Source organism: Meleagris gallopavo, chromosome 7 (genome assembly GCF_905368555.1).
Source record: "Meleagris gallopavo chromosome 7, MGAL_WU_HG_1.1, whole genome shotgun sequence".
NCBI lineage: Eukaryota > Metazoa > Chordata > Aves > Galliformes > Phasianidae > Meleagris > Meleagris gallopavo.
Window position 1 is genome coordinate 12,949,513 of NC_139410.1, and position 23,129 is coordinate 12,972,641.

The 23,129-nt window shown below is 36.7% G+C and overlaps 1 protein-coding gene across 4 annotated transcripts in view; it reads left to right on the forward strand.

Annotated features, from left to right (window-relative positions):
* RAPH1 (Ras association (RalGDS/AF-6) and pleckstrin homology domains 1) overlaps window positions 1–23,129 on the forward strand; it is an 86,465-nt gene that overhangs the window by 39,189 nt on the left and 24,147 nt on the right. For 3 of the 4 annotated variants that reach the window (XM_085227707.1, XM_085227708.1, XM_085227706.1), the window contains exons 3-5: window positions 348–453; window positions 1,318–1,835; window positions 14,415–14,489. In XM_085227707.1, the coding sequence (XP_085083833.1) occupies window positions 348–453; window positions 1,318–1,835; window positions 14,415–14,489 (699 nt within the window). The remainder of the gene's footprint in view (window positions 1–347; window positions 454–1,317; window positions 1,836–14,414; window positions 14,490–23,129) is intronic. The other variant, XM_085227710.1, reaches the window with a different exon arrangement.

Here is a 23,129-nt window from a genome sequence, read left to right on the forward strand (position 1 = left end):
AGTTTGCATGTGTTTTAACTCCTGTGCAGTTATCTGCAAAGAAATTGTTATAGATAAATCAGCTGTGTTACGTACTAGCTCACTTTGAAACACAGCTGAAACATGCATTTGGAATTTGCTCCCTTTTAAATCAGTAACAAGAAAGAGATTAATATCTTTTCTGCAGCTAAGTCTTTGTGATATACTGACATGCTTTTTAGTCAAAATCCTGTGGGAAAAAAAAAAAGAAAGACATTTTTGATATGCCAGGAGCTTCTGAAAAATTGGTTGTAGAGAAAATTTATTTTCATAAATCTTGAGGATTTCTTTGTCAAATTATATTCTCCACCTTTTCTTGTCTTTTTCAGAGTTTGGATTCAGACAAGCCTGTGGCACCAGTGAAGAGATCACCTCTCCATCAAGAAACCAACCTTGCCAACTTCTCATATCGTTTCTCCATGTACAATTTGAATGGTTTGTTGAATTATTCACCTTCTAAAGTATTATTTTAGGAAAAAAAAAATTTAAAAATATTGTAATTTATATATATATAAATGAGAACATTCTGAAATGGTTTCAGAGAATGTTAAAATACACTATAACTGGAAGTGAGAATATGTTTGATAACAGCCTTGCTTTCTTACGGCAGAGAACTTTGAATATTCTCCAACCTTGTCTTTTATAGCACCTAGTATCTAAGAATTGTAGTCTGGTATTTATAAAGAAAACTTGTTCTGGGATCTGATCTCATGAAAAAAGGAATTAATATGTATTTGTTAAGTGAGAAGAAAAAGCATCTTGCTTCACGAGACAGAATGCATGAGCATAGCCACAGGATGTTTTCATGTTAAACAAAAATCATACTTTTCTTTGTCTTAAAGTAACTTCCCTAAGTTGTAATACAGGAAGCCTTTAATTTAGAGTTTGAGTGTGCGTATAGTATTTTTTTAGTGTTGTGGTTGTTTTTTTTGTATTTGTTTTTAAAGTAATGTCACATTTGCCTAGCAAAACACATTTCATTGAAAAGCTGAAGCATGATATATACATTTTTAGATTCTGTTTACAGCAGAGCAGTTTCAACCTTTCAAATGTAACTAAAAATTCAGGTTTCTCCTATCAGAAAGTGTATTTACCCTACATATTTTTTTTTTTCTTTTAGACCAGTCAAGAGTACTAGTGTAAATAAACTTAATGTTTATCAGTGAGGACAGGTTTTGCAATATAGATGGGAAAATACAGCTTCCTTAGCCCCTGTATTCCAGCTATTAAATTCAAATGAAGAGTTGCATAGAGAAATATAGCAACCCTGCTCATACTAAAAACTCTTCTTCATTGCAGAAGCTCTGAATCAGGGGGAGACTGTGGATCTAGATGCCCTCATGGCTGATCTCTGCTCCATAGAGCAGGAACTCAGCAGCATTGGGTCTCATTCAGCAAATAATACTGCAGTGAAACGCCTTGCCACAGAATCCAAAGTTCAGAAACCACCTACTAGCCGTCCTTCTACTAAGCATGGCAGTATGAAAGGATTATCCTCTTCATCTGGTAAGGTTACTAAACCATCACATGCCAACGTTTCTTTGGATGACATCACTGCACAATTAGAGAAAGCTTCTTTGAGCATGGATGAGGCAGCCCAGCAGTCTGTAGCAGAAGATGCCAAACCAGTAGTTAATGCCCAGCACAGGAGGACAGCATCTGCTGGCACAGTGAGTGATGCTGAGGTGCGCTCAATCAGTAACTCCTCCCGTTCCAGCATAACTTCTGCAGCTTCCAGCATGGACTCTTTGGATATCGATAAGGTGACAAGACCTCAAGAACTGGACTTGACGTCACAAGGGCAACCAATCACCGAGGTAATGTCATTAATTTAATAATTCTTTTGGTGTTTCTTCTTCAAGTTTTTTTTCTTCTTTTTTTCCCCCTTTCTTCTCTTAGGCTGATACTCCTTGCTAAACACGTTCCATATAACAAAACTGATTACAGATCATGATTGCTTTTGCATCAGCTACGCTGTGGCTATTTTTTTTAGCTTTTTGTCTATCTGCAAGGAATCTTAATGTAAAAGGTGGTGTTGTAGTTCTTTTTCTTCGAGAACTTTCCTTATCTTTTCATCTTCCATATCAACTCATGTTTTAATGTTTTATATTTAATGTTCTTCTTTTAAGTAAATCTTATATGCTGCTTTTAATTTAAATCTAAGTGTACAGCTTTGAAAAAGAGAATGAAAAGTTGAAGGACATTACTACATTTGTGTTACTGGGTGCTCAGTTTACTGCATGTTTGTCACATACTGTGAATGTCTGGAGCTATAACAACAGTTCACCACTTCTTAATATTCCTCTTAAATGTATAGCAAGGAGGATTCTTCCAAACAATGCTCAACACAGAAAGCCAATTGGTTCATGGTAGAGTAATACCATTTGAGATTTTTGTTTCTCTGCACTGGTTAATAATAATCAGACAGCAATTTTTTTTTCTCAGTAAAAACACAGTGAGTTTGAGAAATGTTTGAGAAGTGCTGGTGTGTTACATGAGGAAATGAGGAAAATGTTCTATTGAATTTAAGGAGAAATAAAAACCTAACTTACTAATCAAAAGACAGCTATACTAAAACAAATGTTCACTTTCAGTTTTCTCTCTACCAAAAAGACAAGAGGAACAAGCTAAGCTTGTTCAAATCAATAATAAACACTAATTTTAATGAACTGTGCTTAAACTACATCTTTATACATCTGCACCAAAATTTCATCTGATGCAAAGAGTGATGCAGACTTATCAGTTTCGTGATAACTCATCAAAGTCACACTTTAAATTTTTATTTGAAATGGTGAGAAATGTTACAGCTTCTTACAGAAAAAGCTGATTCTCAGTATTTTCTATTATTTGTGGATTTGTATTGAGTGTAGCAAAACAGAGATAGATAGAAATGTTATTCTTTTCTCTTTTGAAAGTTGAAATGCAAACCTTTTCAATATTGCTGTAGATTTAAGAGTTAGAGCCCAGCCTGTGACAGTCTGATTGTATTGGTTTTCATTTGTCAGTCATTTTGTTTCTGTGATATGGTAAGACTGACTTTTCTTTTGGATCCCTGACAGACATGCTGACAGTCATGCAGATATCTCTTTTAATGATTAACTTTGTACAATAATGCATTCTCCTCAAGCTAAAATGACTTTTCTATTTCTTGAGTTCCTCTTTTCAGTGAGTTGCATGATATAAGAAATCTTTATTTTATTTCACTTATTAAAAATGTAAGCTGTTCTTGGTAGTTGATTTTTGCAGGTATCAGTCTAGATGTCAGCCTCTCTTTTTTAAGAAGTGGTATGCTGAGACATCAATAAGATTACCCTTCCAGTCTCCCATTTTTCAATTCTTTGCATAGTATGAACGATCAACAAACCACTTGCTCCACTTGTGTGACTGGATATTGTTGAATCAATAGGCACGGTTCCAGAAGTTGCTTTGTCTTCACAGGAAGCTAATCTATATCGCTTCAAGTGTTGCAGTTACTTTCTCAGTTGCTTTCTGAGCTCTCTTAGTCACTGACTTAGAGGCTCAAAACTTCCCCCTCCCCCCCCACCCCCCCCAAGCTTTAGAGGCATTTGAGAGCTGTCTTTGTAAACTCAGTGATTGCTTCTCAGGAGAATGTGGCTATTGTTTCTTCGCCCAGATAAGCTGCTAAGAATGACTCCTTCAAGGGAGGTAACCAGAAAGTGGTGTTAATTTGAGAGCCAAATTCTGCTCTCTTCTTGAGAGCGAAAACCTTTCCAGTGATCAACAGTGTTGCTTTGTTCCATGCTGTCTGAGCTGTCTGGTCATCTTAGTTTGAGAAGCCTGAGGAAAGTATTCATCTCTGAGATATAAATTCTAAAACTTGCTGGAAAATATTTAACTACTCAATGTTAAATCTCTTACTTGATGGGACTTTTATTATAAGGATGTCTCAGTGCTGGTGATACAGCTAAATGAAATTTGTTCGGAGTTTTGGCAGATTCAGTGGTGGTGGTTTTTCAGTCAAAGTAATGTTATAAGTGGGCCAGAAACCCAAGGATTTGTGTTTGTAGAATCACTGGGTTGGTAGAATCACTGGGCATCAACAAGGGAGTTTTTTCTTTTGTTCATTTAGTGGCTGAAGAGCATTGCTTAGGACTCTATTAATCTTCACGTCTAGGTTGTGAACCAAAACATCCTTCCCTTGTTGGACTGAATTCTGTCCTCTAACCCACATAGTTGACTCGGTTGTATTGCTTCTAATGGAGGACATCATTCAACCTGAGGGAGTAGCTTTGGGAGAGGACCTGGTGCCAATGTGGGGGAAAAGAAAACCAGTAAAACACCAAAACCCACGTGTCTTTTAATTATTATTATTATTATTATTATTATTATTACTACTATTATTATGGAGAAACGGGGAGGAGCTGTTACTTCATGGCTTTAGCAGATGCATTTTTAATTTGTTATTCCCACCTAATACTTTAAGTTTGCTCGTTTCTTTCGGCCTGTCTTCCCTGTGGCCTTTCTGGTCTTGAGCTGACCTTTACAATTTTTCTTTGGTGCTATGGTTCTTATCAAAGAAGTCAGTGACTTGGCAGCTCTGCCCTTTTGACTGATCCACTCTGTCCTCTCCAGGCAATGTAAGGACTTAAAAATATATAAATAAATAAAAATAATAATAATAAAAGAAAATGTCCTTTCTTCCACAACTTAGTTTTATAGGAATCACTAGAGGAAGGGAATAATGTAAAGTAAAATAGAACACTTCTGACACGAGGAAATGCTTGCCTGAAAAAGAAAATTAAGCTTTGCGGTTACTAACTTCAGCATTCTATCTAAGAAAATAATTCTGCAAAGTGTTTGAGCCACTTGGCCTGGAAATGTAGGGAAACGCTGTGAAAGAACATGCAGTGGCACACTGAAGTTATGGATAATCTGGCACCCTTTCTGACCAATAATAGTGATAGATATTATGCAAAGATCTGCAGTTCTATAGCCACCAAAAATGGTAGGGAATGAGGGAGGATTGCTGATGTGTGCAGATACGTGGGAGGGGGAAGTGTGTAGACAAGAGCTAGAGGGAATACATCTGTTAGTGTTAATGGATTCTTCAAATCTTCTTGATCCTGTTCACCAGGACCATCCTTGTTGTCCACAATGTTCTGAATTTGTGTGTGCTGCTTCCAGGGGAGTTGACTGAAATTCCCTGAATTGTCTAAAATAGTTTTATTTGTTGCCATAATTATTTGTTTTCTCCCTTTCTTAATGATTCTTAATGTTACCTATTTGGATACTGTGGATGTTAATGACTTCGAAGACTTCTTCTGTAGTCTCAAGATCTTTCCTTGGTGGTACTAAGTGTTGTCTGTCTGCACTTGTTCTTATTACTCAGCATTGCTGACTGAGAAAAGCTGCTTCCACCTTCTCAATGCTTTGTCCCCTGCAGTTTTTACTCAGTTGAAATATGTTTTTCACAAAATTATTTCCCAAATCCATGCTCCAACTCTATTCTTCTTTAAATTGGTAGGTTGCTTTTCATCTTCCATGTTTGTAAATCTGTAATGAGTTGCACTTTAAATGTGTCCACTTTAAATGTAGAGCTGAATGAGTGTAGCAATAGCAAGAATAAGGAAGAGGAAGTGATGACTGCATGATTAACTTGTCCCCTTCACCTTCCAGTACTAATTGTTTCTCCATTCCTTCTGTACCCCTGCTACCGGAAATTCTCTTTTTGCAGTGAGCTGTGCTAGATCGAAAGGAGAAAGAAGTAGTGGGGAAACAATAGAGAACTTTGTTGATCCTGCTTGTATAGCTAGCAAGACATCTGATGATTTAAAAAAAAAATAAAAAAAAAAAATAAAGAAAAAAAAAAAAAAGGCCTGTTCTTGATCAGTCATTGTTACTGTCCTGCATATGCTTAATGAAGGCATCACAGATAAGTTTGAAGTCTGCCATCTGGTCTGACTTAGTACAGCATTCCTCACCACCTCCCTTCCAACATGGGAGAGTTCTTTGTAACCCAATTTGCATAACTGGAGATCCTGACTTGCATACAAAGATAACTTCTAATTTCATGTAATAATAATTTAGCTGATTGTACATTTATATAAATCATAGAATCATCAAGGTTGGAAAAGGACCTCCAAGATCTAATCATCCACCTATCACAATATTTCCCATATAGAATCACTAAGATTGGAGAAGACCATAATCTTTGGCCAGAAACTCCTGTGGGATAAAGTAGAGAATTTGAAATGGATGTAAGGGAAGACGAACTTTGTGTTTCATAGCCATTTTGCCTTGATTCTCATATGGATTATTGTAGTTTCCACACAAAGGAGTACGGAAGCTTTTCTAACCATAACAGAGTATTGTAGGTCATGTTTTCTATGTGATTACTAAAAGTGTTGTATTGCACAAAAATTGTGTGGATTTTTTGTTTGTCAAATTAAAATGAGTGAAAGAGAAATAAGGACAAGCATTATCCTTGTATTGGTAGGTCTTGATTCTGTGATTGGTGTATCAGGCTGATTTCATGGCTGCAAATTTAGAACTTGCTGTGCAACGTTTTCCATGTGGGAGGAGACTCATGAAATTGTAACAGGAAGCTAGTTAGTGTAAAAGGAGGAAGAATATATTTACCTTCAGAGATTTTTAGTCAAATTTCCCTGACACTGATGATTAAGCTTAAAAATTTCCTCCCTAGAAGGAACAGGAAAAGGAAAGGGGACAGTATACTTGTCTACTTTGATGCAGCTGGCTAGCAAAGTTGGAATCAGCACAAAGTTTTCAGGTACAGGATATTTTGTTACCATCATGGTTTAACCCTGGCAGGCAGCTCTTGACCACTCAGTTGCTGCCCATTCCCACTGGCTGGAATGGCGGTGAAAAATGAAAAGGTAAAAATGAAAGAACTCATGGATTGAAATAAAGACAGTTTGCTAGGTAAAAGCAAAAACAATGTGTGAAAGCAAAAAAAAAGGAGTTCATTTGCCAGTTTCCATCAGTTGGTGGGTATTCAGTCACTGAGCTCATTGTGTGCAGTTACTGGGAAGGCAAGCGTTGTCACTTCAAATGTCCGTCTCTTCCTCCTTCTTTACCCCAGCTTTTATTGCTGAGCACGATGCCAAGTGGTATGGGATATCCCTTTGGCTAGTGAGGTCAGCTGTTCTAGTTCTGTCCCCTCCCAGTTTTTTGTGCACTCCAAGTTCCTTGCTGTCAGGGCAGCATGAGAAGCTGTAAAGTCCTTAGCTCTGCTCAGCAAAAGCAGCATGTTCTCATCACCATCAACAATGCAAAACACAGCACCATATGTGTTTTCACATATGCATTTGTGAAGAAAATTAACTCTGTCCTAGCCTAAAACCATAACACTGAAAACAAAAGGCATTGTTTATACCTAAATATTGTTCTTCTGTATTGTTCTGTGGTGTTGGAGTCTTCTTTGGACTACCAAATCAGCTGCCTCTGCTGTCTGTTGATTTGCACAGAAACTTTCATGGTAGCCCCTTGTTTGTCTCCAGAAAAGTAGTGCTTTATCAGTAAAAATTTGCCTTTAATATTTTCATTCTTTCTTCCTTTATCATCTTCTGAAGATATCAGATGCTTGATAGTTTCTCCGGTGCAGCTCTTATGACTTTTTAAGATGAAGACACATAGTTCAAGCTTCATCATTCTCCACTTTCCAGTTACCAGCTTCTGCGGAGGAGGGTGTATGTGTGCTGTTTTGATTAATAATGCTAAAGGGATGCTCTTCTTATCTGCAGTCCAGTGGTCTTTTTTATCCTTTTAGCTTCTCCTTTTTCATCTTCACATGTATTGCATAGAGAAATCACCATCACTGACTTCTATCAGTTGTAGAAGGCAGTTTAAATCAGGTACTGCCTCAGAAACCACTACTTCTTTTTTTTTTTTTTTTTTTTAATAAATCTGATTGACTTCATTTAGATTCCATAGTGTTTTAGAGAAGTCCTTGTTTTTGTGGTAGAGTTTACTAAGAAAAAAATAGAACATTAGTACAGACAAGCTGAGAAAATGCTTGATTTAGAGGCTAGAACTCTTAATTGATTAATCTACAAGAGAAAAAAAAAAAAAACTTGTAGATCAGTGACAAAGTATATGTAGACAACATACGTCTCGGAAGAAGCCAATAGACCTGGGTTTGGAAATTCTAATTCTTGTACTATGATGCTACCAAATTTTGTCAAAAGCACTGGTGGGAGTTGTACTCTATTTCTGTTGTAGAGCAATACATTCACTGGAAACTACAAGCAGTGATTTAGTGGAGCTTTTAAAGCTGTACTTTTTTTTTTTTTTTTTTTGTAGATATACCAGTCTACTTGAAACAAAGATAAATTCCTTTTTTTTTTTTTTTTTTTTTTTTTAACTTATAATTAGACCAGGGAACAGAAATATCACATCTGTAGGAAATATGCAACAGATGACTTGTTTGTCCTTCAGATTGCCAAAAATCAAATTTGGAACAGATGACAAAAGTTGAGAACACAGCAGTCAACTGTGGGGCATTAAAATCTAAGAGGAGAAAGGAATTTATGCAGTTTACTTCAGTTGCATATACTGTTATAGTATAGGACAAAAGCTTGGGTTTGTCATGTTAGCAAAGGAGTTTGAACCCACAAAATGAGACTTTGTGTTCTGATGAAACAGCTGAGAACTGACCTTCCAGTCAGTACTGTGCATGCTGGTTGGTGTTTAGTCCCTAATGGTATAATGATGACTGCCTGTAAATAGAAATACAAAAGTTTTATTTTCAGTTAACCAGACTTACAGCCCTGATTCCGTTTCTCTATGTTGAACATTTTACTTAATCACGTGTTCTTAAAAGTTCTTCTAGGTTTTAGAGCATACATATTAGTGGGTTTTTATCATTTTGTTTTCAGATTTATTTTTTTTTTCCCCGTATGTCCTATCCCCTCCTAATTGAAAGGGTGAACAGCTCCCCAGCTATGCATACCCACTGTCTTCTAGTGATGGAGTTTTGGATGACTTTATGTCTATAATAAGTTTTTTTAGAACTGAGTTATAGTTTAGTAGTAAACAAACATGGAAGATAAGCAAATGTTACTGCATAGTGTTTAAAATAAATAAATAAAGGTTTAAACAAAACAGTTAAAGCTACACATTCCTTAGGTTTCTTAACTGCTTTGTCTTGTTTTCTGTGTTGTAAGTAAAATCATCCATTGGTGATGTCTTCATAATTCTTTGAGTAATTAAAGCAGTCCTTCATCTGTCAATTGTAGCAAAGTTTGTGGGCTTTTATCCTTCCTTTCAGTGTTCCACTTAAGTAAACATCTCTTTTTGGATAGGACAGACGACTATTTTCCATGAAGCTACATTTCACTTCATTTTTTTTTCCCCCTATTTTTTTTCTTTTGGGAAAATTCCGCAGCTTAAAAGCTCTTTCCTGCAGACGTATTTTATTTGGGATTTCATGTTCAGTTTATACTCATTTCAATTTGTGCTTTTGCTGAGTTACATAGTCTTGCCCCACTTTGTGTTGGCACTAGTGTTTGTGCAGCTGCCTAGTGATTTGTTTCAGCTCGTGGTCTCCCTGAAAAATAATCCTTCTGCATAAGTTGTTCCCTGATCTCTTGGATGATGTGGTCAAAATCACTGTTGACCACATGAGAGGTGCGTGAGCCCATGGTTGAGGAAGGTTAGAATTGACTCTTGAAGCAGTTCTGCCTTAAAGTTCTTCGCTGGTCGTGAAACTAAAATTGAACTGTTTACCAGCATTTACAATCCTTTCTGTCTGTCCTCCTGTGTTTCCCAGCGAGCTTGTGTTCAACAAGAAACCTTTACAATATGTCTGCTCTCTCTCTTGAGAGGCACGTAGATGAACAAATAGTGCTTCTCCTGCATATAGTTCAGCAGTTTCTTAAAGTGGAATGTCTGCAGACTTGTTTCTTAAATTGCAGCAAATTTCAGTAGGATTATGCTATAATAGTCAGAACTGACATAAAGTTATAAGGATCCATAATAGTTAAGCAATATGTGCTGTAAATTAGATTATTTTTTTTTTTTTACTCCTGATACAGTTCAGAGGAGAAAAAAAAAAACAACAAAAAACAACAACAACAACAAAAAAAAAAAAAAAAACAACTGCTAAACTGAACATTTGGAGTTAGGAAATTCCAATTGCCTGTTGTGAGATGGAGTTGCTCAAGTTCCAGGAGAGTTGGCCACTTGGGAGTGCAGAGTAATAGCTCTGGATTGTCACTTCTAGTGTCTGGCTCCAATATGCTCTGCAGCATTACAGTTGTAAGAAGACTCTGCAGTTTTTGGTACTCTCCCAACCATGGCCCAAGCATTCCCGAACTTGGCTGGTCTTTTGTTCATGGACAGTTGTTTGCAGCCCAAGTCTGAAAGACTGGGCAGTGCCATATGAAAGAATGCAGCCTTAAGGTTTTTAATTGTGATGGACTAGGCTTCAGTGAGGCTTTGTAGATTACAATTTTAATTCTGAAGGCTCCTGCTCAAAAAAATTTAGTTAAGTTCCCAGGGACCAGCAGAATCACAGTCTTTGTGGATGTCATTGACAACAATCCATTTCATGGTCAGACATACAAAGGTATTAAAGCCTTAAAAATAATTAATTGAAGGAATTAACAGTAACCATCTTCTAATAGTAAACCATCATGGAAAATTTCTGTCTTGGTTATAGTTTGGCAAAATGTGTATAAATGGCTGAAAATACATTTTATATATGGAAATGTCAGACAATTCTGCTCTCTAATGGTGCAGCATTAGTTTCTTAGTGATCGTAAGACCAGATGATCTTAGTGATCTTTTCCAGCCTTAATGATTCTATGATTCTAAGCGTCTGTATTCTTTTTCTGGCATTTTGATAAGAATAAAATGTAACTCCCTTCTCATTTCTTCATCTATCAAACCCTAATTCTGTAACTAAGTTAGCAAAATTAATGTGCCTGAAATAAATATCTGTACCTTTGACAGAAAGAGTAAGCATTGGATACCACACTGGAAATCTTTAGACACTGTGACTTTTAGGAGTGTAATTTTTAATTTTCGATCCTTTAGTAACTTTAGTATCGCTATCATAATCGAACATTTTTGTCCTAAGACACATATATCCTATCCTAAGACACACATATCCTAAGACACTGCGACCTTCTACTCTTAGGAGAAAAAAAAAAAAAAAAAAGGGAAATAGAAAAATACTTTCATTTCTTTTTAAAATAAATAATGGTAGGAGGGTGCTTGGGTCTAGAGTAGTATGTCCAGCTGAAGAAGAGGTAAATCTGTATCCGCTTTTTTCTTGTTATGTTTACTAATTGTCACTAAAGCATATTTATGTTACTTCCTAGTATGAAGAAATTGATGCAGAAAGTATATGGAGTTATATGAAGTGACAGGCTGTTTTTTTTTTTGTGTTGTTTTATTTAGAGAATTTAACTCACAACTGTTATTTAGCATTCTCCTTGGACAAGGACTACCTGGGTTTGTTTGTGTCTGTCTACAAAAGTTTTACTGCAGTGTTTTATCTGAAGTTAATGATGGTTTCCACTCATATAATGAGTTCAAGAACATACTTGCCTCCAATCTCCTTTCCCTTCTGATAGGATGAGAAAACTTGAACCTCGTCTTTAAGTCATTGATCATTTGTAAGAAACTGGGATAAGGGACACTGCAATTTTTAAATTTAATTTGGTTTCCTTACTTTCATTGTCATCACTTTTTTATTCTCTCTCCTAACTGAGAATAAAGGCTTTCTTTTCTTCTCCTTTCTTTTCCCCTCTTTCCCTTTTGCATTTTTTTGCTCCTCTTTTTCCTGCTTTTTTTACTCTGTCTATATGGGACATTCCATTAATCAGTTCAAGCATCCCATTAACTCTTCAGAAGAGGAAGCTGAAGTGACTCCTGTAAGTTACCGTTACCTGTTTTCTGGTTATTAATTAGGGGAGCCTACTTGAAATAAACTTAAAAGTTTTTTCTTTTCTTTGGAAACATAATTGTTCCTGGCAGTCCATTGCTGATTGTCTAAAGAATTCAATATACTGAAGTAGTCGAAAACTGTAGGAGTTACCTTTTTAAGAAAGCTTTGTAAGCATAGAGCTTTTTATCAGACACTGCTCACTGCATTCTGCATATTTCTTATTTAAGTTTGGTTCCTGGTGACAGAGGTAGGCTTTTTAAAAAAGGTCTTACCATGTTAGCTGTCATCAATTAAATTCAAATTAGTGGCACAAGAGTGCCACCAGCTGGTTTAACTAGATATGAGTTACTATTAAATTGTGCTGGGAGAGAGACAACTTTGTGCCAGGACATGAGATCCCACTATTGTGATGGGAGCAGGTGGAAGGACAGCAGATGGTTTTCACAGTGGATGACCAAGAATGTCTCTCAAGTAGTAATTCAAGTTTTGGTTTTGTTTTCCTAGATTTGATTGGTGTTATTTGTTTGTCAGGGAAAGTACTTTGGACAGAAAAGTAGATTATTTATAGAAATTAGGCATTTATGTTGTCAGAACTTTGATTTAAATTTGAACTCTAGAAGTAGGGAGGAGGAATGAGCCATTTAGATCCTCATCGTGATTCTGTGTAGTCGTATTATCTTAAGGCAATATAACAGAATATTTATCTACCTCTGAACAATGGAGTATTCCTGGGAAGCCTGTATTAAAAGGCAGCATCAGTTCCCCTCTGGCGTTTGATCTGGTCCACCCTCTAAAGTAGACAAAATATTTTACAATTGCAGTTGTAAAGGAATAGCACATTGTTCCGAAATGAAACATCCTTTAATTTTTTTTTAAAGGAAAATTTGTTTATAATTCCTGTCCAGTTACTGGATGAACTAATTTTTTTTTTTTTTCTTTTTCTCTTGGTTTATCTAGATCAAATATTTGAAGTGATATGCACATCATTGTTTAGCCAAGCTATGTAATATCTCAGAACTCAGCTCTTGCTTTACTCCATTTAATCATTCTAACTTTTGGTTATCTGGAGTGCTGTAGAAATGTGTTACATAGTAGTAAGGAACCATTGTCAAAAGATGCATGTGCATTACTTTTTCTAGATGTTTTTCTCCAGTTCAGACTAAGCATTTTATTGGCAACACTTGTTCTTATGTAGTACCATTATTCTTAACATCCAAATAATTTTACTGTGTTTATCTGTTTTCATATTTTGTTGCAAGTCTGCCAAGCAGTGTTAGAATAGAATAAATAGAATAGAATTATTACTGGATAAATATGGTACTATACTTCAATATGAGAACAGCCAAAAGGAACAGTGATAGGACAAAGGTTAAATGATCTCCCTTAAGCTTCTCTATTGGATGAGTATTTTTTCAGGAAATGGTATTTGCTTTAAATAGAAATTCCTTATACTAAATCCTAGGAAAGAGGTTGTGAATGTGCACTGTAATGTTCTTTTTACCCTACTGCACAATTCACTAAGAAAAAGTGATGCAACTTGTCAGAGATTGTGATCTGTGATTAGAAGTATATCCAGAAACTCTTTGAAAGAATTGCTTGAACTTGTCTCTCTGTACATGGTAAAATCAATCAACATGGTAGTTGTTGATAGCAGCTGAGACATGCAGCCACAAGGGATGAAATTTGCAGTATAGTGATGGTACATGAGATACATTCAATATTCTTGTTTAATACCACAGTATTAATCTGATTTCCTCTGCAGACTTGTGATTGAAATTCTGTAGACCGAGCTGATGATTTTGCTGTTCTTATGTAATAGATGTTGCAGATGATGATCCCTCTAACTCTGTTATTCTTCAATTTTAATGTTTTAAGAAACCTTCCTTACAGGTTGCTGCTTGTTTTGTGTCCTTTTTGTACAGGTTAAACTGTATTTTCTGAGAAACTTGCATAATTTTTTACAAAAAAAAAAAAAAAAAAAAAGTGGGGAAAAAAAACTTTCTTGTAAGTAAAGTTTAGATTATTTATGATGACATCTTTTTTTCCACAAATATGAAAGTAGTAGTCAGTGTAGAAGGCATGAAACCAGTTCCTTGCCTCCATGTGACCAGCTTTTAGTAACTTTGTACAGCAGAAGCAGAATGTTCAGTTTTTAAAGGACTGTACAGTATTTTTGAAAAATGGATGTTTTTGTTCTAACTGTTCTTTAAAAATAAGTTGTTTCTTGCAGAAAAGAAACCAGTAGCAGGTAAGCAAAGCTCTTCTTAATTCTGTTCTGTGACCTTTTGTTCAGAGAAGGTTAATTAAACTTATGTCCTCTTAGCATGACCACTTTTATATTAGTGTTAGGTTTGTATTATTTGGGAATGTTCACATTTTTATGGGAGGGAAATAAACAGAAGATGTAGGTGTGTTGTGTTGTTTTTTTTCCCCTTAAATTCTGCTTATCTTCTGTAGTCAATACGCTATAAAATTACTGACTACTTTTGACCTGTGTTCTTTCTCTTTCTTTCTGAACAAGCACTCCTATTTGGACAGGGAAACCTCCCTCCTTCTGAGAAACATTGCAGGAAAGCCTTCTCATTTGCTGACCAAGGTGATGCTTCTTCTTTCCACCTGCATGTGACTGTTCCTATGTAGAAAGTAGCTTTTGCGGTATGCTGTACTCCTCCCACCCCTGCCCTTTCCAGGAACATTTGCATTTACTTAGATTATTTTCCTGTTTGTCCAAGGTGTTTTTGAAGAGCATTTTATTGTTTTTGCACATTTATCAAAGTGTTCAGTTTCTTGGCAAATACTTAATAATTATATCAGCAGGTTAAAAATGCATTAGTTACATAAAGGAAGCATACTGAACTAGGAGTTGTTTTGTTCCTATTCCATTCAATACTTTAAGAAAATAAAGAGCCGCAATGGTAGAAAATGGAGAGTATTCTGTGCTGTTAAAATGCACTAGTATCCTATAAGGAAGCTCAGTCACTTTATGAAGATAAACTGTAGCAAGTAATAGGATTAATTTATTTTAAACAAAGGCAATTTAGATATAATATAGGGTGAGAATGTTATAATAAGACAATAGTATAATGAGCCAGATGTAGACAAAACCTGATCATAAATACATTTTCTTTATGGGTCAGTGATATATTAAGCGGACACAAATTGCTGATCATTTCCTCTGGTTCAATTTAAAAGTTGTAATTTTCATATGTGTTTCCCTTTGAAACTAGAGTAGGAGACAGAGAGCAAGCCAAAAATCTCCCAGATGAAAAATAAACAAAAAGCATGCTGAGATGAAGTTTTACACTGGTGAGAAAACTTTGTTCAATATCTGAAGTGTCAGATATGTCTGATGCTATTTACGTATCTATTTACGTATTTATCTAACACTCCTTGTGTTATTTTTCTAAAAGATGACATGGAGAAAAAAAAATCTTGAACAAACCTGAATTTGCCAAGGTAGATTTTTATCACTTCAAAACAATAGAGAGAATGTTTGATTAGCTTTTAGTTTGCATTTTCCAATAAAAGTTTGGAAATACTGCTTCCTTAGATATCTAAAGATTCTTCTCAGAATGCCCAGTGTGCATCTTGACAAGTTTTTGGGGCTCTAAATAGCAGATGAAGCCACATAGTTTTCTTCTTTTGTGACTGTTTCTTCTAAACCTCAAGTCTATGCTACTTTCCCTTTAGCCTGTCAGCTTCCCCCACTCCATCAATACACACACTTCCATAACCCCAGCATCAATAACAAAGCAAACAGCCATCAAACCAGCAAATCTTGCTTTGTTGCAACACAAACAGAAGCCATAATTTTTTTTTTCACCTCCGTATGTTTTCATATCTTCCCTTTTGGTTATTTAAATACTGAATATGTATTGGTTACCATATGGAACTTCAAGTTTATTTAAAAAAAAAAAAGACAAAGTATCAAATCTATCAGATTATATGAGCACAAACTACTTCATATGAGTGGTTCTAACAATACTCATGAAGTTAATTTTTTGGATTTTTAAATCTTTGTCTTGTCTTATTGGGCTTCAAAGCCCTTTGAGTCAGGTGCTTATGATGACTTTCCTGACATTCTAAGGATACTATTTCTTGTTAACTCGGCATAGGATTGTCTTAGTATAGCTGACCCCTCTACTGACTAGCAAGCATACAGTTCTGATGTGAATACCTTTAGTGGTTCCCATCTGACCTCCTGTAGAGAGAAGTTTCTTTAGTAAAATGATACGATTCCTAGAATCATTGAATGGTCTATGTTGGAAGGGACCTTAAAAGTCATCTAATTCCAACCGTCTTGCCATGAGCAGTGATTGCATTCCACTAGATGAGGTTGCCAAAAAGCTGCATCCAACCTGGCCTTGAACACTTCTAGGGATGAGGCATCCATGGGTTCTCCTGAAAACAATTCTGTTCTTCATCTCAGAAACCTCCAACTCCTCCTCACTGTCCAGTTTGTATTGTGCTTGGGACTGTAGGTGCAGGACTTTGCAGTTAGTCTTGTTGAACAGCATGTTCATACAGACCTACCTCTCAAGTCTGTTGAGATCCCTCACAATGACATCCCTTCCTTCGGGCATATCAATTGCACTACTGAACTTGATGTTGTCCAGAGTGCACTCAGTCCCACTGTCTGTGTCACTGATGGAGATGTTAAACAATACCAGTCAGTACAGACCTCCAGGAAACGCTGCTCGTCACTGATTCCAAACTGGACATCGAGCCTTTGACCGCAACACCTTGAATTTGGCCATCCAGTCAATTCCTTATCCACCAAGCAGTCTGTCCATCGAATCCACATCTGTCCATTTTAGAGAGAGGGATGTTGTGTGGTGCAAAGCATTGCATGCTTTGCAGTCCAGGTAGGCCTCATCCTTTGCTCTTTTCTGCTAATGCTGTAATCCTGATGTAAAGGCTACTGAGTTTGTCAATCATTATTTGCCTTTGGTGATGCTTTACTGGCCGCCACCGGTCATCTCTCTGTTTTCCCTGTGCCTTATGGGTCGTCTGCACCATGATCTTGCTGGGTACAGAGGTGAGACTGGCTGGCCTGTAGTTCCTCAAGTATTCTTTTTTTCCCTATAAAAATAGGGGTTATCTTTCTCTTTTTCTAGTCACTGGACTGCCACAGCTTTTCAAATATGGTGGATAAGTGACATTGTTGTGACGTTAGATAAGCCCCATTATGAGAGATGCCATCCTAAGAAATAGGGCTTTTATTTGCAATTGTAGTTAGGCGTTAGATCTGTTACACATATGATCACATTACAGCTCTAATCTGGTGTCTCTAGCCTGCCAATTAGTTGTTTTGTCTTACTGTTTCTTGTGTTCTTCCCCTTCCTTTATCTACCCCTTATATTCAGAATGAGGAGATTTTGAGAAAGAAATATAAATCTTGTCCTCTGATAATGTAATTCCTTTTAACAATTCTAGAAATGAACTAGGTTCTTGTCGTGTTACAGTCATGCCTAGACACAATTCATTTTGCAGCACATAGAAGATCACAGCCACCCCAAAAATTTACATATCTTTTCATTGTGCTGGTCTCTTCATTTTTAAAAGTATTTCTGTGCTTTATTGCTCACAGCATTTACCCCACATCCCACCTTCTTTTTTTTTTTTCTTGAAACAGAAGTAATACATATCAGTGAGATAAATTACAGAATATTGAAAACAAAGCAATTAATCTTTAAAGTCTAAGCTTCAGGCTTGTTTGGAAGTAAGCCATCTAACTTAGCTTTAGAATTTGAAATCTGTAATTCTTTATGGCTATGAAATACAGAGCAACACAGACAAATAATTTTGGGGAGTATTCAGGGCTTGAATATATTCTAGCCTAGGACATGCAAATGGGAAATAAAATTCCATGTCACATTTCTGAGTTATCAGTTATTTAACTGTTCTGATGCATGTGAAGCTTAGACTACATTCAGGAAGACAGATGATGGTGATTTAGTGATGTAAAGCTGTAGATACGAATGTCAGCATCTTCAGAAAATGTCTAGTAATATCTTTCTTCTCTTGTTGACCTGAAAGGCAAATAAGCTTGTTATGAGTGCAGATTGCCCTGGTTTTGTAGGTTTTGGTTACTACACTGTGTAATCCCTCCAGACATGAGAATAAATCAGTTGCGAAGTGATCTTCATGCATCTCAGGTCAGTCTGGTTCGGATATGCTTGTTACTGAATCTGTGTAAGTGAAATCCTTTGCAGTATTTTTTTTACCCCGCTCTTAAATCACTACTGATTTTGTCAAGCCTAGTATAGGCACTTTTTCAGGGAGACAGCATAACATATGTCCCTGTTGTATAAAGTTCTCCTTTGCTTTACACTGAAGTATGCATTCAAGTATGCATTCAAAATGGTATGAGGTCTAGTTGGAGACCAGTAACCAGCAGTGCACCACAGGATTCGGTACTGGTCCAACACTGTTTAACATCTTTGTTAATGATCTGGTTGATGGGTAGAGCGTACCCTTAGCAAAACTAGGAGGAAGGGAGGATATACCAGATGATCATGCTGCTATTGAAAAGAACCTTAACGGGCTGGAAAAATGGACTGACAGGAATTTTGTAAAGTTCAATAAGGAAAAGTGTGAAGTCCTGCAGCTGGGGAGGAACCACCACAGGTACCAGTATATGCTGGGGGCTGCCCAGCTGGGAAACATCATGGCAGAATAGAACCTGGGGGTTCTGGTGGACATCATCTTGACAGTGAGCCAGCAGTGTGCCCTTGCCACAAAGAAAGGTAACAATATCCTAGGTTAGATTAGGAATGTTGCCAGCACATTAAGGAATATGATCCTTCCCATTTAACCAGCACTGTGGTGGTTGCACCTGGAGTACTGTGTCCAGTTCTGGGCTCTCCAATGGTAGTTATGGAGATAGTGAATAGAGTCCAGCAGAAGACTATGAGGCTGAAGAAGTGACTGAAGCTTTTATTCTAAGTGGAAACGCTGAGAAGGTTCAGGGGCGATCACATCAATGTGTACAAATACTTGAAGGAAGTGTATGAATATGGGATGGAGGCGGACTTTTTTTCACTGGGACATGACAAGAAACCATGGGTACATGCTGCAATGCAGGAGGTTTCCTCTGAACATGAGGTAGACACTGAAGTTTACTGAGCACTGGCGCAGGTTGCCCAGAGAGGTTGGAGTCTCAGTCCTTGGAAGTATTCAGTAGCCTTTTGGTCATGGTCCTGGGGAATCAGCAGTAGGCGACCCTGTTTGAGTAGAGGGTTGAATAAGCTGACCTCAACCATTCTGTGATTCTCTGAAAAGTGGGAAAAGCAGGTTTCCCAGAGATAGAGAGATACATTCTTAGATTTGGATGAAACTACTTGTTTCATGCTGTATGATGTCCTGTGTAGCAGTAAGAGCTGGGGGAAAAGGCAAAGGAAGAAGAGGGACATTTGGAATTATCTTTCCAGTTAACTGTTATACATAATGAAGCACAGTTTTCCTGGGAAAGACTAAACATCTTCCTGCAGATGGGAAGCAACAAATAAATGAACTTATTTTGCTTTGCTTGCACTCAAAAGTTTTGATTTATCTATTAAGCTTTTGTTATCTCTGACCATGAGTTTTTATGCTCTTCTCTTCCTCATCCCACTCAGGGGAAGTGAACAAGGAGCTGTGTGCAGCTTAGCTGCATACCACTGATAAGCCCACAACACTTAAATAGTTGTAAATTTTGATCAAATGTGAGAGACTCTGGGGAGGTTTGTAGACACACTTCTGCACTGAAGTTCATAAACAACAGCTATCTGTCTCTTGCCCTTTCTTCTTGTCCTTAATAGCAGGGGAAAGATCTCTTCTCTAAGAGCTCTTGGTAAGGGACAGTGTGACTTTGAGATGCAGTTAAAATGTGACCTGTGGAAACAGGCCTGTCTGCTTTTGAAATGACTGATGGACACTGAGTGGTCTTCTAAATTTTTCTCCTCCCTTTTCGGTTAAAGTAAAAATCACAACCTTGTGTGTCCTTGTTTTCTTGTGTGTTGTATCATCACCATAATTTAAGCATTTCAGGTAGACTGTTGTCTCAGACAGTCTCAGGCACAATCCCCAAAACCACTCTACTGCTTCACGAACATTTCCATGCTTACTAATGCGATGGAAATGCTGTGACAGGGAGTTAGAGAAGATGCTATATTGAGTTGGGAAGAGAGAAGACGGTATATGGAGAAAGGGACTGCCACCTTAGCGAGGTGGGCTTCTCACTGTGGAAGTGGGTGCTGAACCCTCTGACAGTAAGTGAGCTTTAGAAGAGAGGAGTGTCTTTTTTTCCCTCTTGCTTTCCTTGGATTTAGGTTATTTTTGGTTATTTTGAGGCAAAAATACAATTTAAAAAAAGTTTGAGAATGACAAAAAGCTAATTTTGCAAACACAAATTCAGTGTTCGTAAGTGGAACATTGCTGCGCATTGTTTTTTAGGGTGGGAATGTTTTATGAATCTTAATGAATTTGTCAGGAAATCCAATGCTGTAGTTCAAAATCATTTTGAATTGGGGCAGGGGATGATTCTGCTAACTTATGCACTCATCTAACTTTTGCCTTCGAGTGCTGATTATGTATATGCTTGTTCAAGTAAAAAATAAACAGAAAACTCTTCAGTGATATTCTGATTGATACAGGCTAAATATAGGACTAATAAAGATGTCTTGAGGTTTGGGGAACATGTAGAATTTGAGATGTTAGTATGATGTTTTGGGGCAAAAGGAACTTCTGCCTTAGTTAAAACCTGGGAGTAAAGAGAATCACTTGCTAAACAAACAATTTCCTTTCTACCTGAGGTGAGATTATGGCTGGGAAAACAAACACTGGCTACGTGCTTCTAGTTCTTCAGTGTTGCTCATATACATCTAATTATTCAAGTAAGACTTTACTGAAATAATTTAAATATTAAACATTAAACACATTTCTTCTTGTATGCGTCTTATGATCTCTGTATCCTCCATGTCACTTCAGTGAAGTGTGGACTTAGCTGTTTACCTCTTGTTGTTTAATTGCTAGCTTTTCTAAGCACTGTAAACTTTTTCAGTCATATTTTCCTCCTTCCTTCTATTCTGCCTGGCAAGTAAGAAGAATCGGTTAATGACCTGTTAAAAGCATACAATGAAACAAAAAATAAACCCCTAACCTAGAAACAGTAAGCTTAATTTGAGCAAATTCATCCCTACCATAGCACATATGTTGCATGCTTAATGTTGAAACGCAAACAGAATATCTTTTACTGCACATTTAACTTGGAACTAGAGCAGGAGATTAACTGTCATACTAATGAAATCTAAACTTGAGATTTTTAGAGTTATTTTTTCCAATGTTAAAGTATAGGGTAAGATAACTAAAAGCTGAGTTACAGTTTAAAAAATAATTTAAAAAGTCTTAAAATTGAAGACCAACATGTTGTGGAGTTGTACTCTTAACTTTAGTTTGCAGTATGTTAAAATAAACAAGTTCTTACCATAAGTATATTACCAAGCATTATTTAAACAGCTTTACTTTTGTCCATTCCATGTAATCTCAGCAAGGTTTAAAGCCAATGAAGGCTCAAGACCTAAGTGCAAGTATAACAGTACACCTGGAGTTGTCTTTTAAAGAAATAATTTATGTAGTGATTGTAGTGATGTGTACTGCTGCTAAAACAGTGTCCTTTTTCCCAGTAGAGATGGAGAAAACACCAGGTCTTGTGATCTTAGACCTCTGTATCTCCTTTATGTTTTTGTATAACATGTGACTGTAAAGGCAATCCTGTCTAAGTGGGAATTCTGCTGAAAAGCAGTATTTATGCTGCATTCATTTTCAACAAGGTCACCTCCCCCATTGTTTTTGTGGCCACAGCAGCGCTGTGAGGCAGATGTATCAGCCATCCTAGGGATTTACACTTGTACATGTCACTTGTGGAATGACTTAGGCAGCAGTTCTGCTTGCCATTTATATGTGTGTTTATTGACCATTTGGCAACGTGACTCATATCACTCATACTAAAAGGATTTAGCAGTGAGGGGAAGGTTTTGGGAGTGGCTCTCATGGGGAAATATGGATGAGTGGTTCTACTTGGGCAGTTAAGAATAGAATAAGTCACTGTGAGTTTTGAAGAATCCAGTAGTTACTCTATCATTTAAGTGATCAAAATAGATAGTTCTTTCTCCTGCTCTCCTGAAACAACATGTGCCATATCAGCAATGCTGCAGTGTTGGTCTTAAAACTAACTATAAGGTCAAAATGAAATAATTTAAAATGCTTGACTGTCCTGTGCTTTCAGAAGTTCTTTTTTTCATTCAGACCTCTCTTTATAATTTGTGGCTGGCTAAAAACAATTCTTTATTTTAGCATCTTCAGTCTGTTTTTTGTTTAAATTTGAACTGACTTTGTTAAAATGTAACACAGTATAAGAATTCCTGACCTCTGAATCCTTATGTAAGTGTAGTGTGAATTGAAAAGTAATTGCTAGATGGTAGAATAGTAAATTCTTGGAATTGTTTATATTCTAGCATTTTTAAAAGCATTTTAGGGAGTAATAATGGATTATGAACTTTGAGATAAACAGAGAGATTAGTTGTACTGGTGCAGGTATACGAGAGGTCCCCAGCTGATTGACTGCTGCTTTGTCTCGGTTGTTGCTGCAGGTACCTGTGTTCAGTAGCTATAAAGTGCTCTTGCTGGGATGAGCTCTCAGTAGTTGCATTGCACAGGTGCACAGTGAAATGGGGTGGAAAATTGTGCTGCCTGATTTTAGTGAAGAGCAAAACCAAATGTGCTGTCAACCTTTCTACAGCAATGAAAGTTTATGGTTGAATTAATGAGCTGCTTTTTAAACTGTAAATCAAGTCTCTCAAAATGTGTGATAACTTCAGAAAATCTTTTGTTGATTTAAAAACTCATGGATGCATACCATCACTGTTAGAAATATTTTAAACCTCGGGTTTGGGTAATAATTTATTTCTGTAGATGGAAACAACCAAGAAAGAGTACTGTAGAATTCTAGGTGTGTTTTGCATTGAAACAATTTTAAGTGGCACTTTTTTTTTTTCTCTTATAATAGAATACTACTCTAATTTAACCTTTCTATATTCTGTTACGCCATTTTAATGATTAATAAGAATTTTGGTTTCCTGTAGACTAATTAAAAATGTGTTTTAAGGTAGTTGAGTTCCCAAATATAGTTTCAAGTCAATATTATTTCTGCTCATGTGAATTTACTGGTTCCTTTTATTGTCAAATGTTATATTTC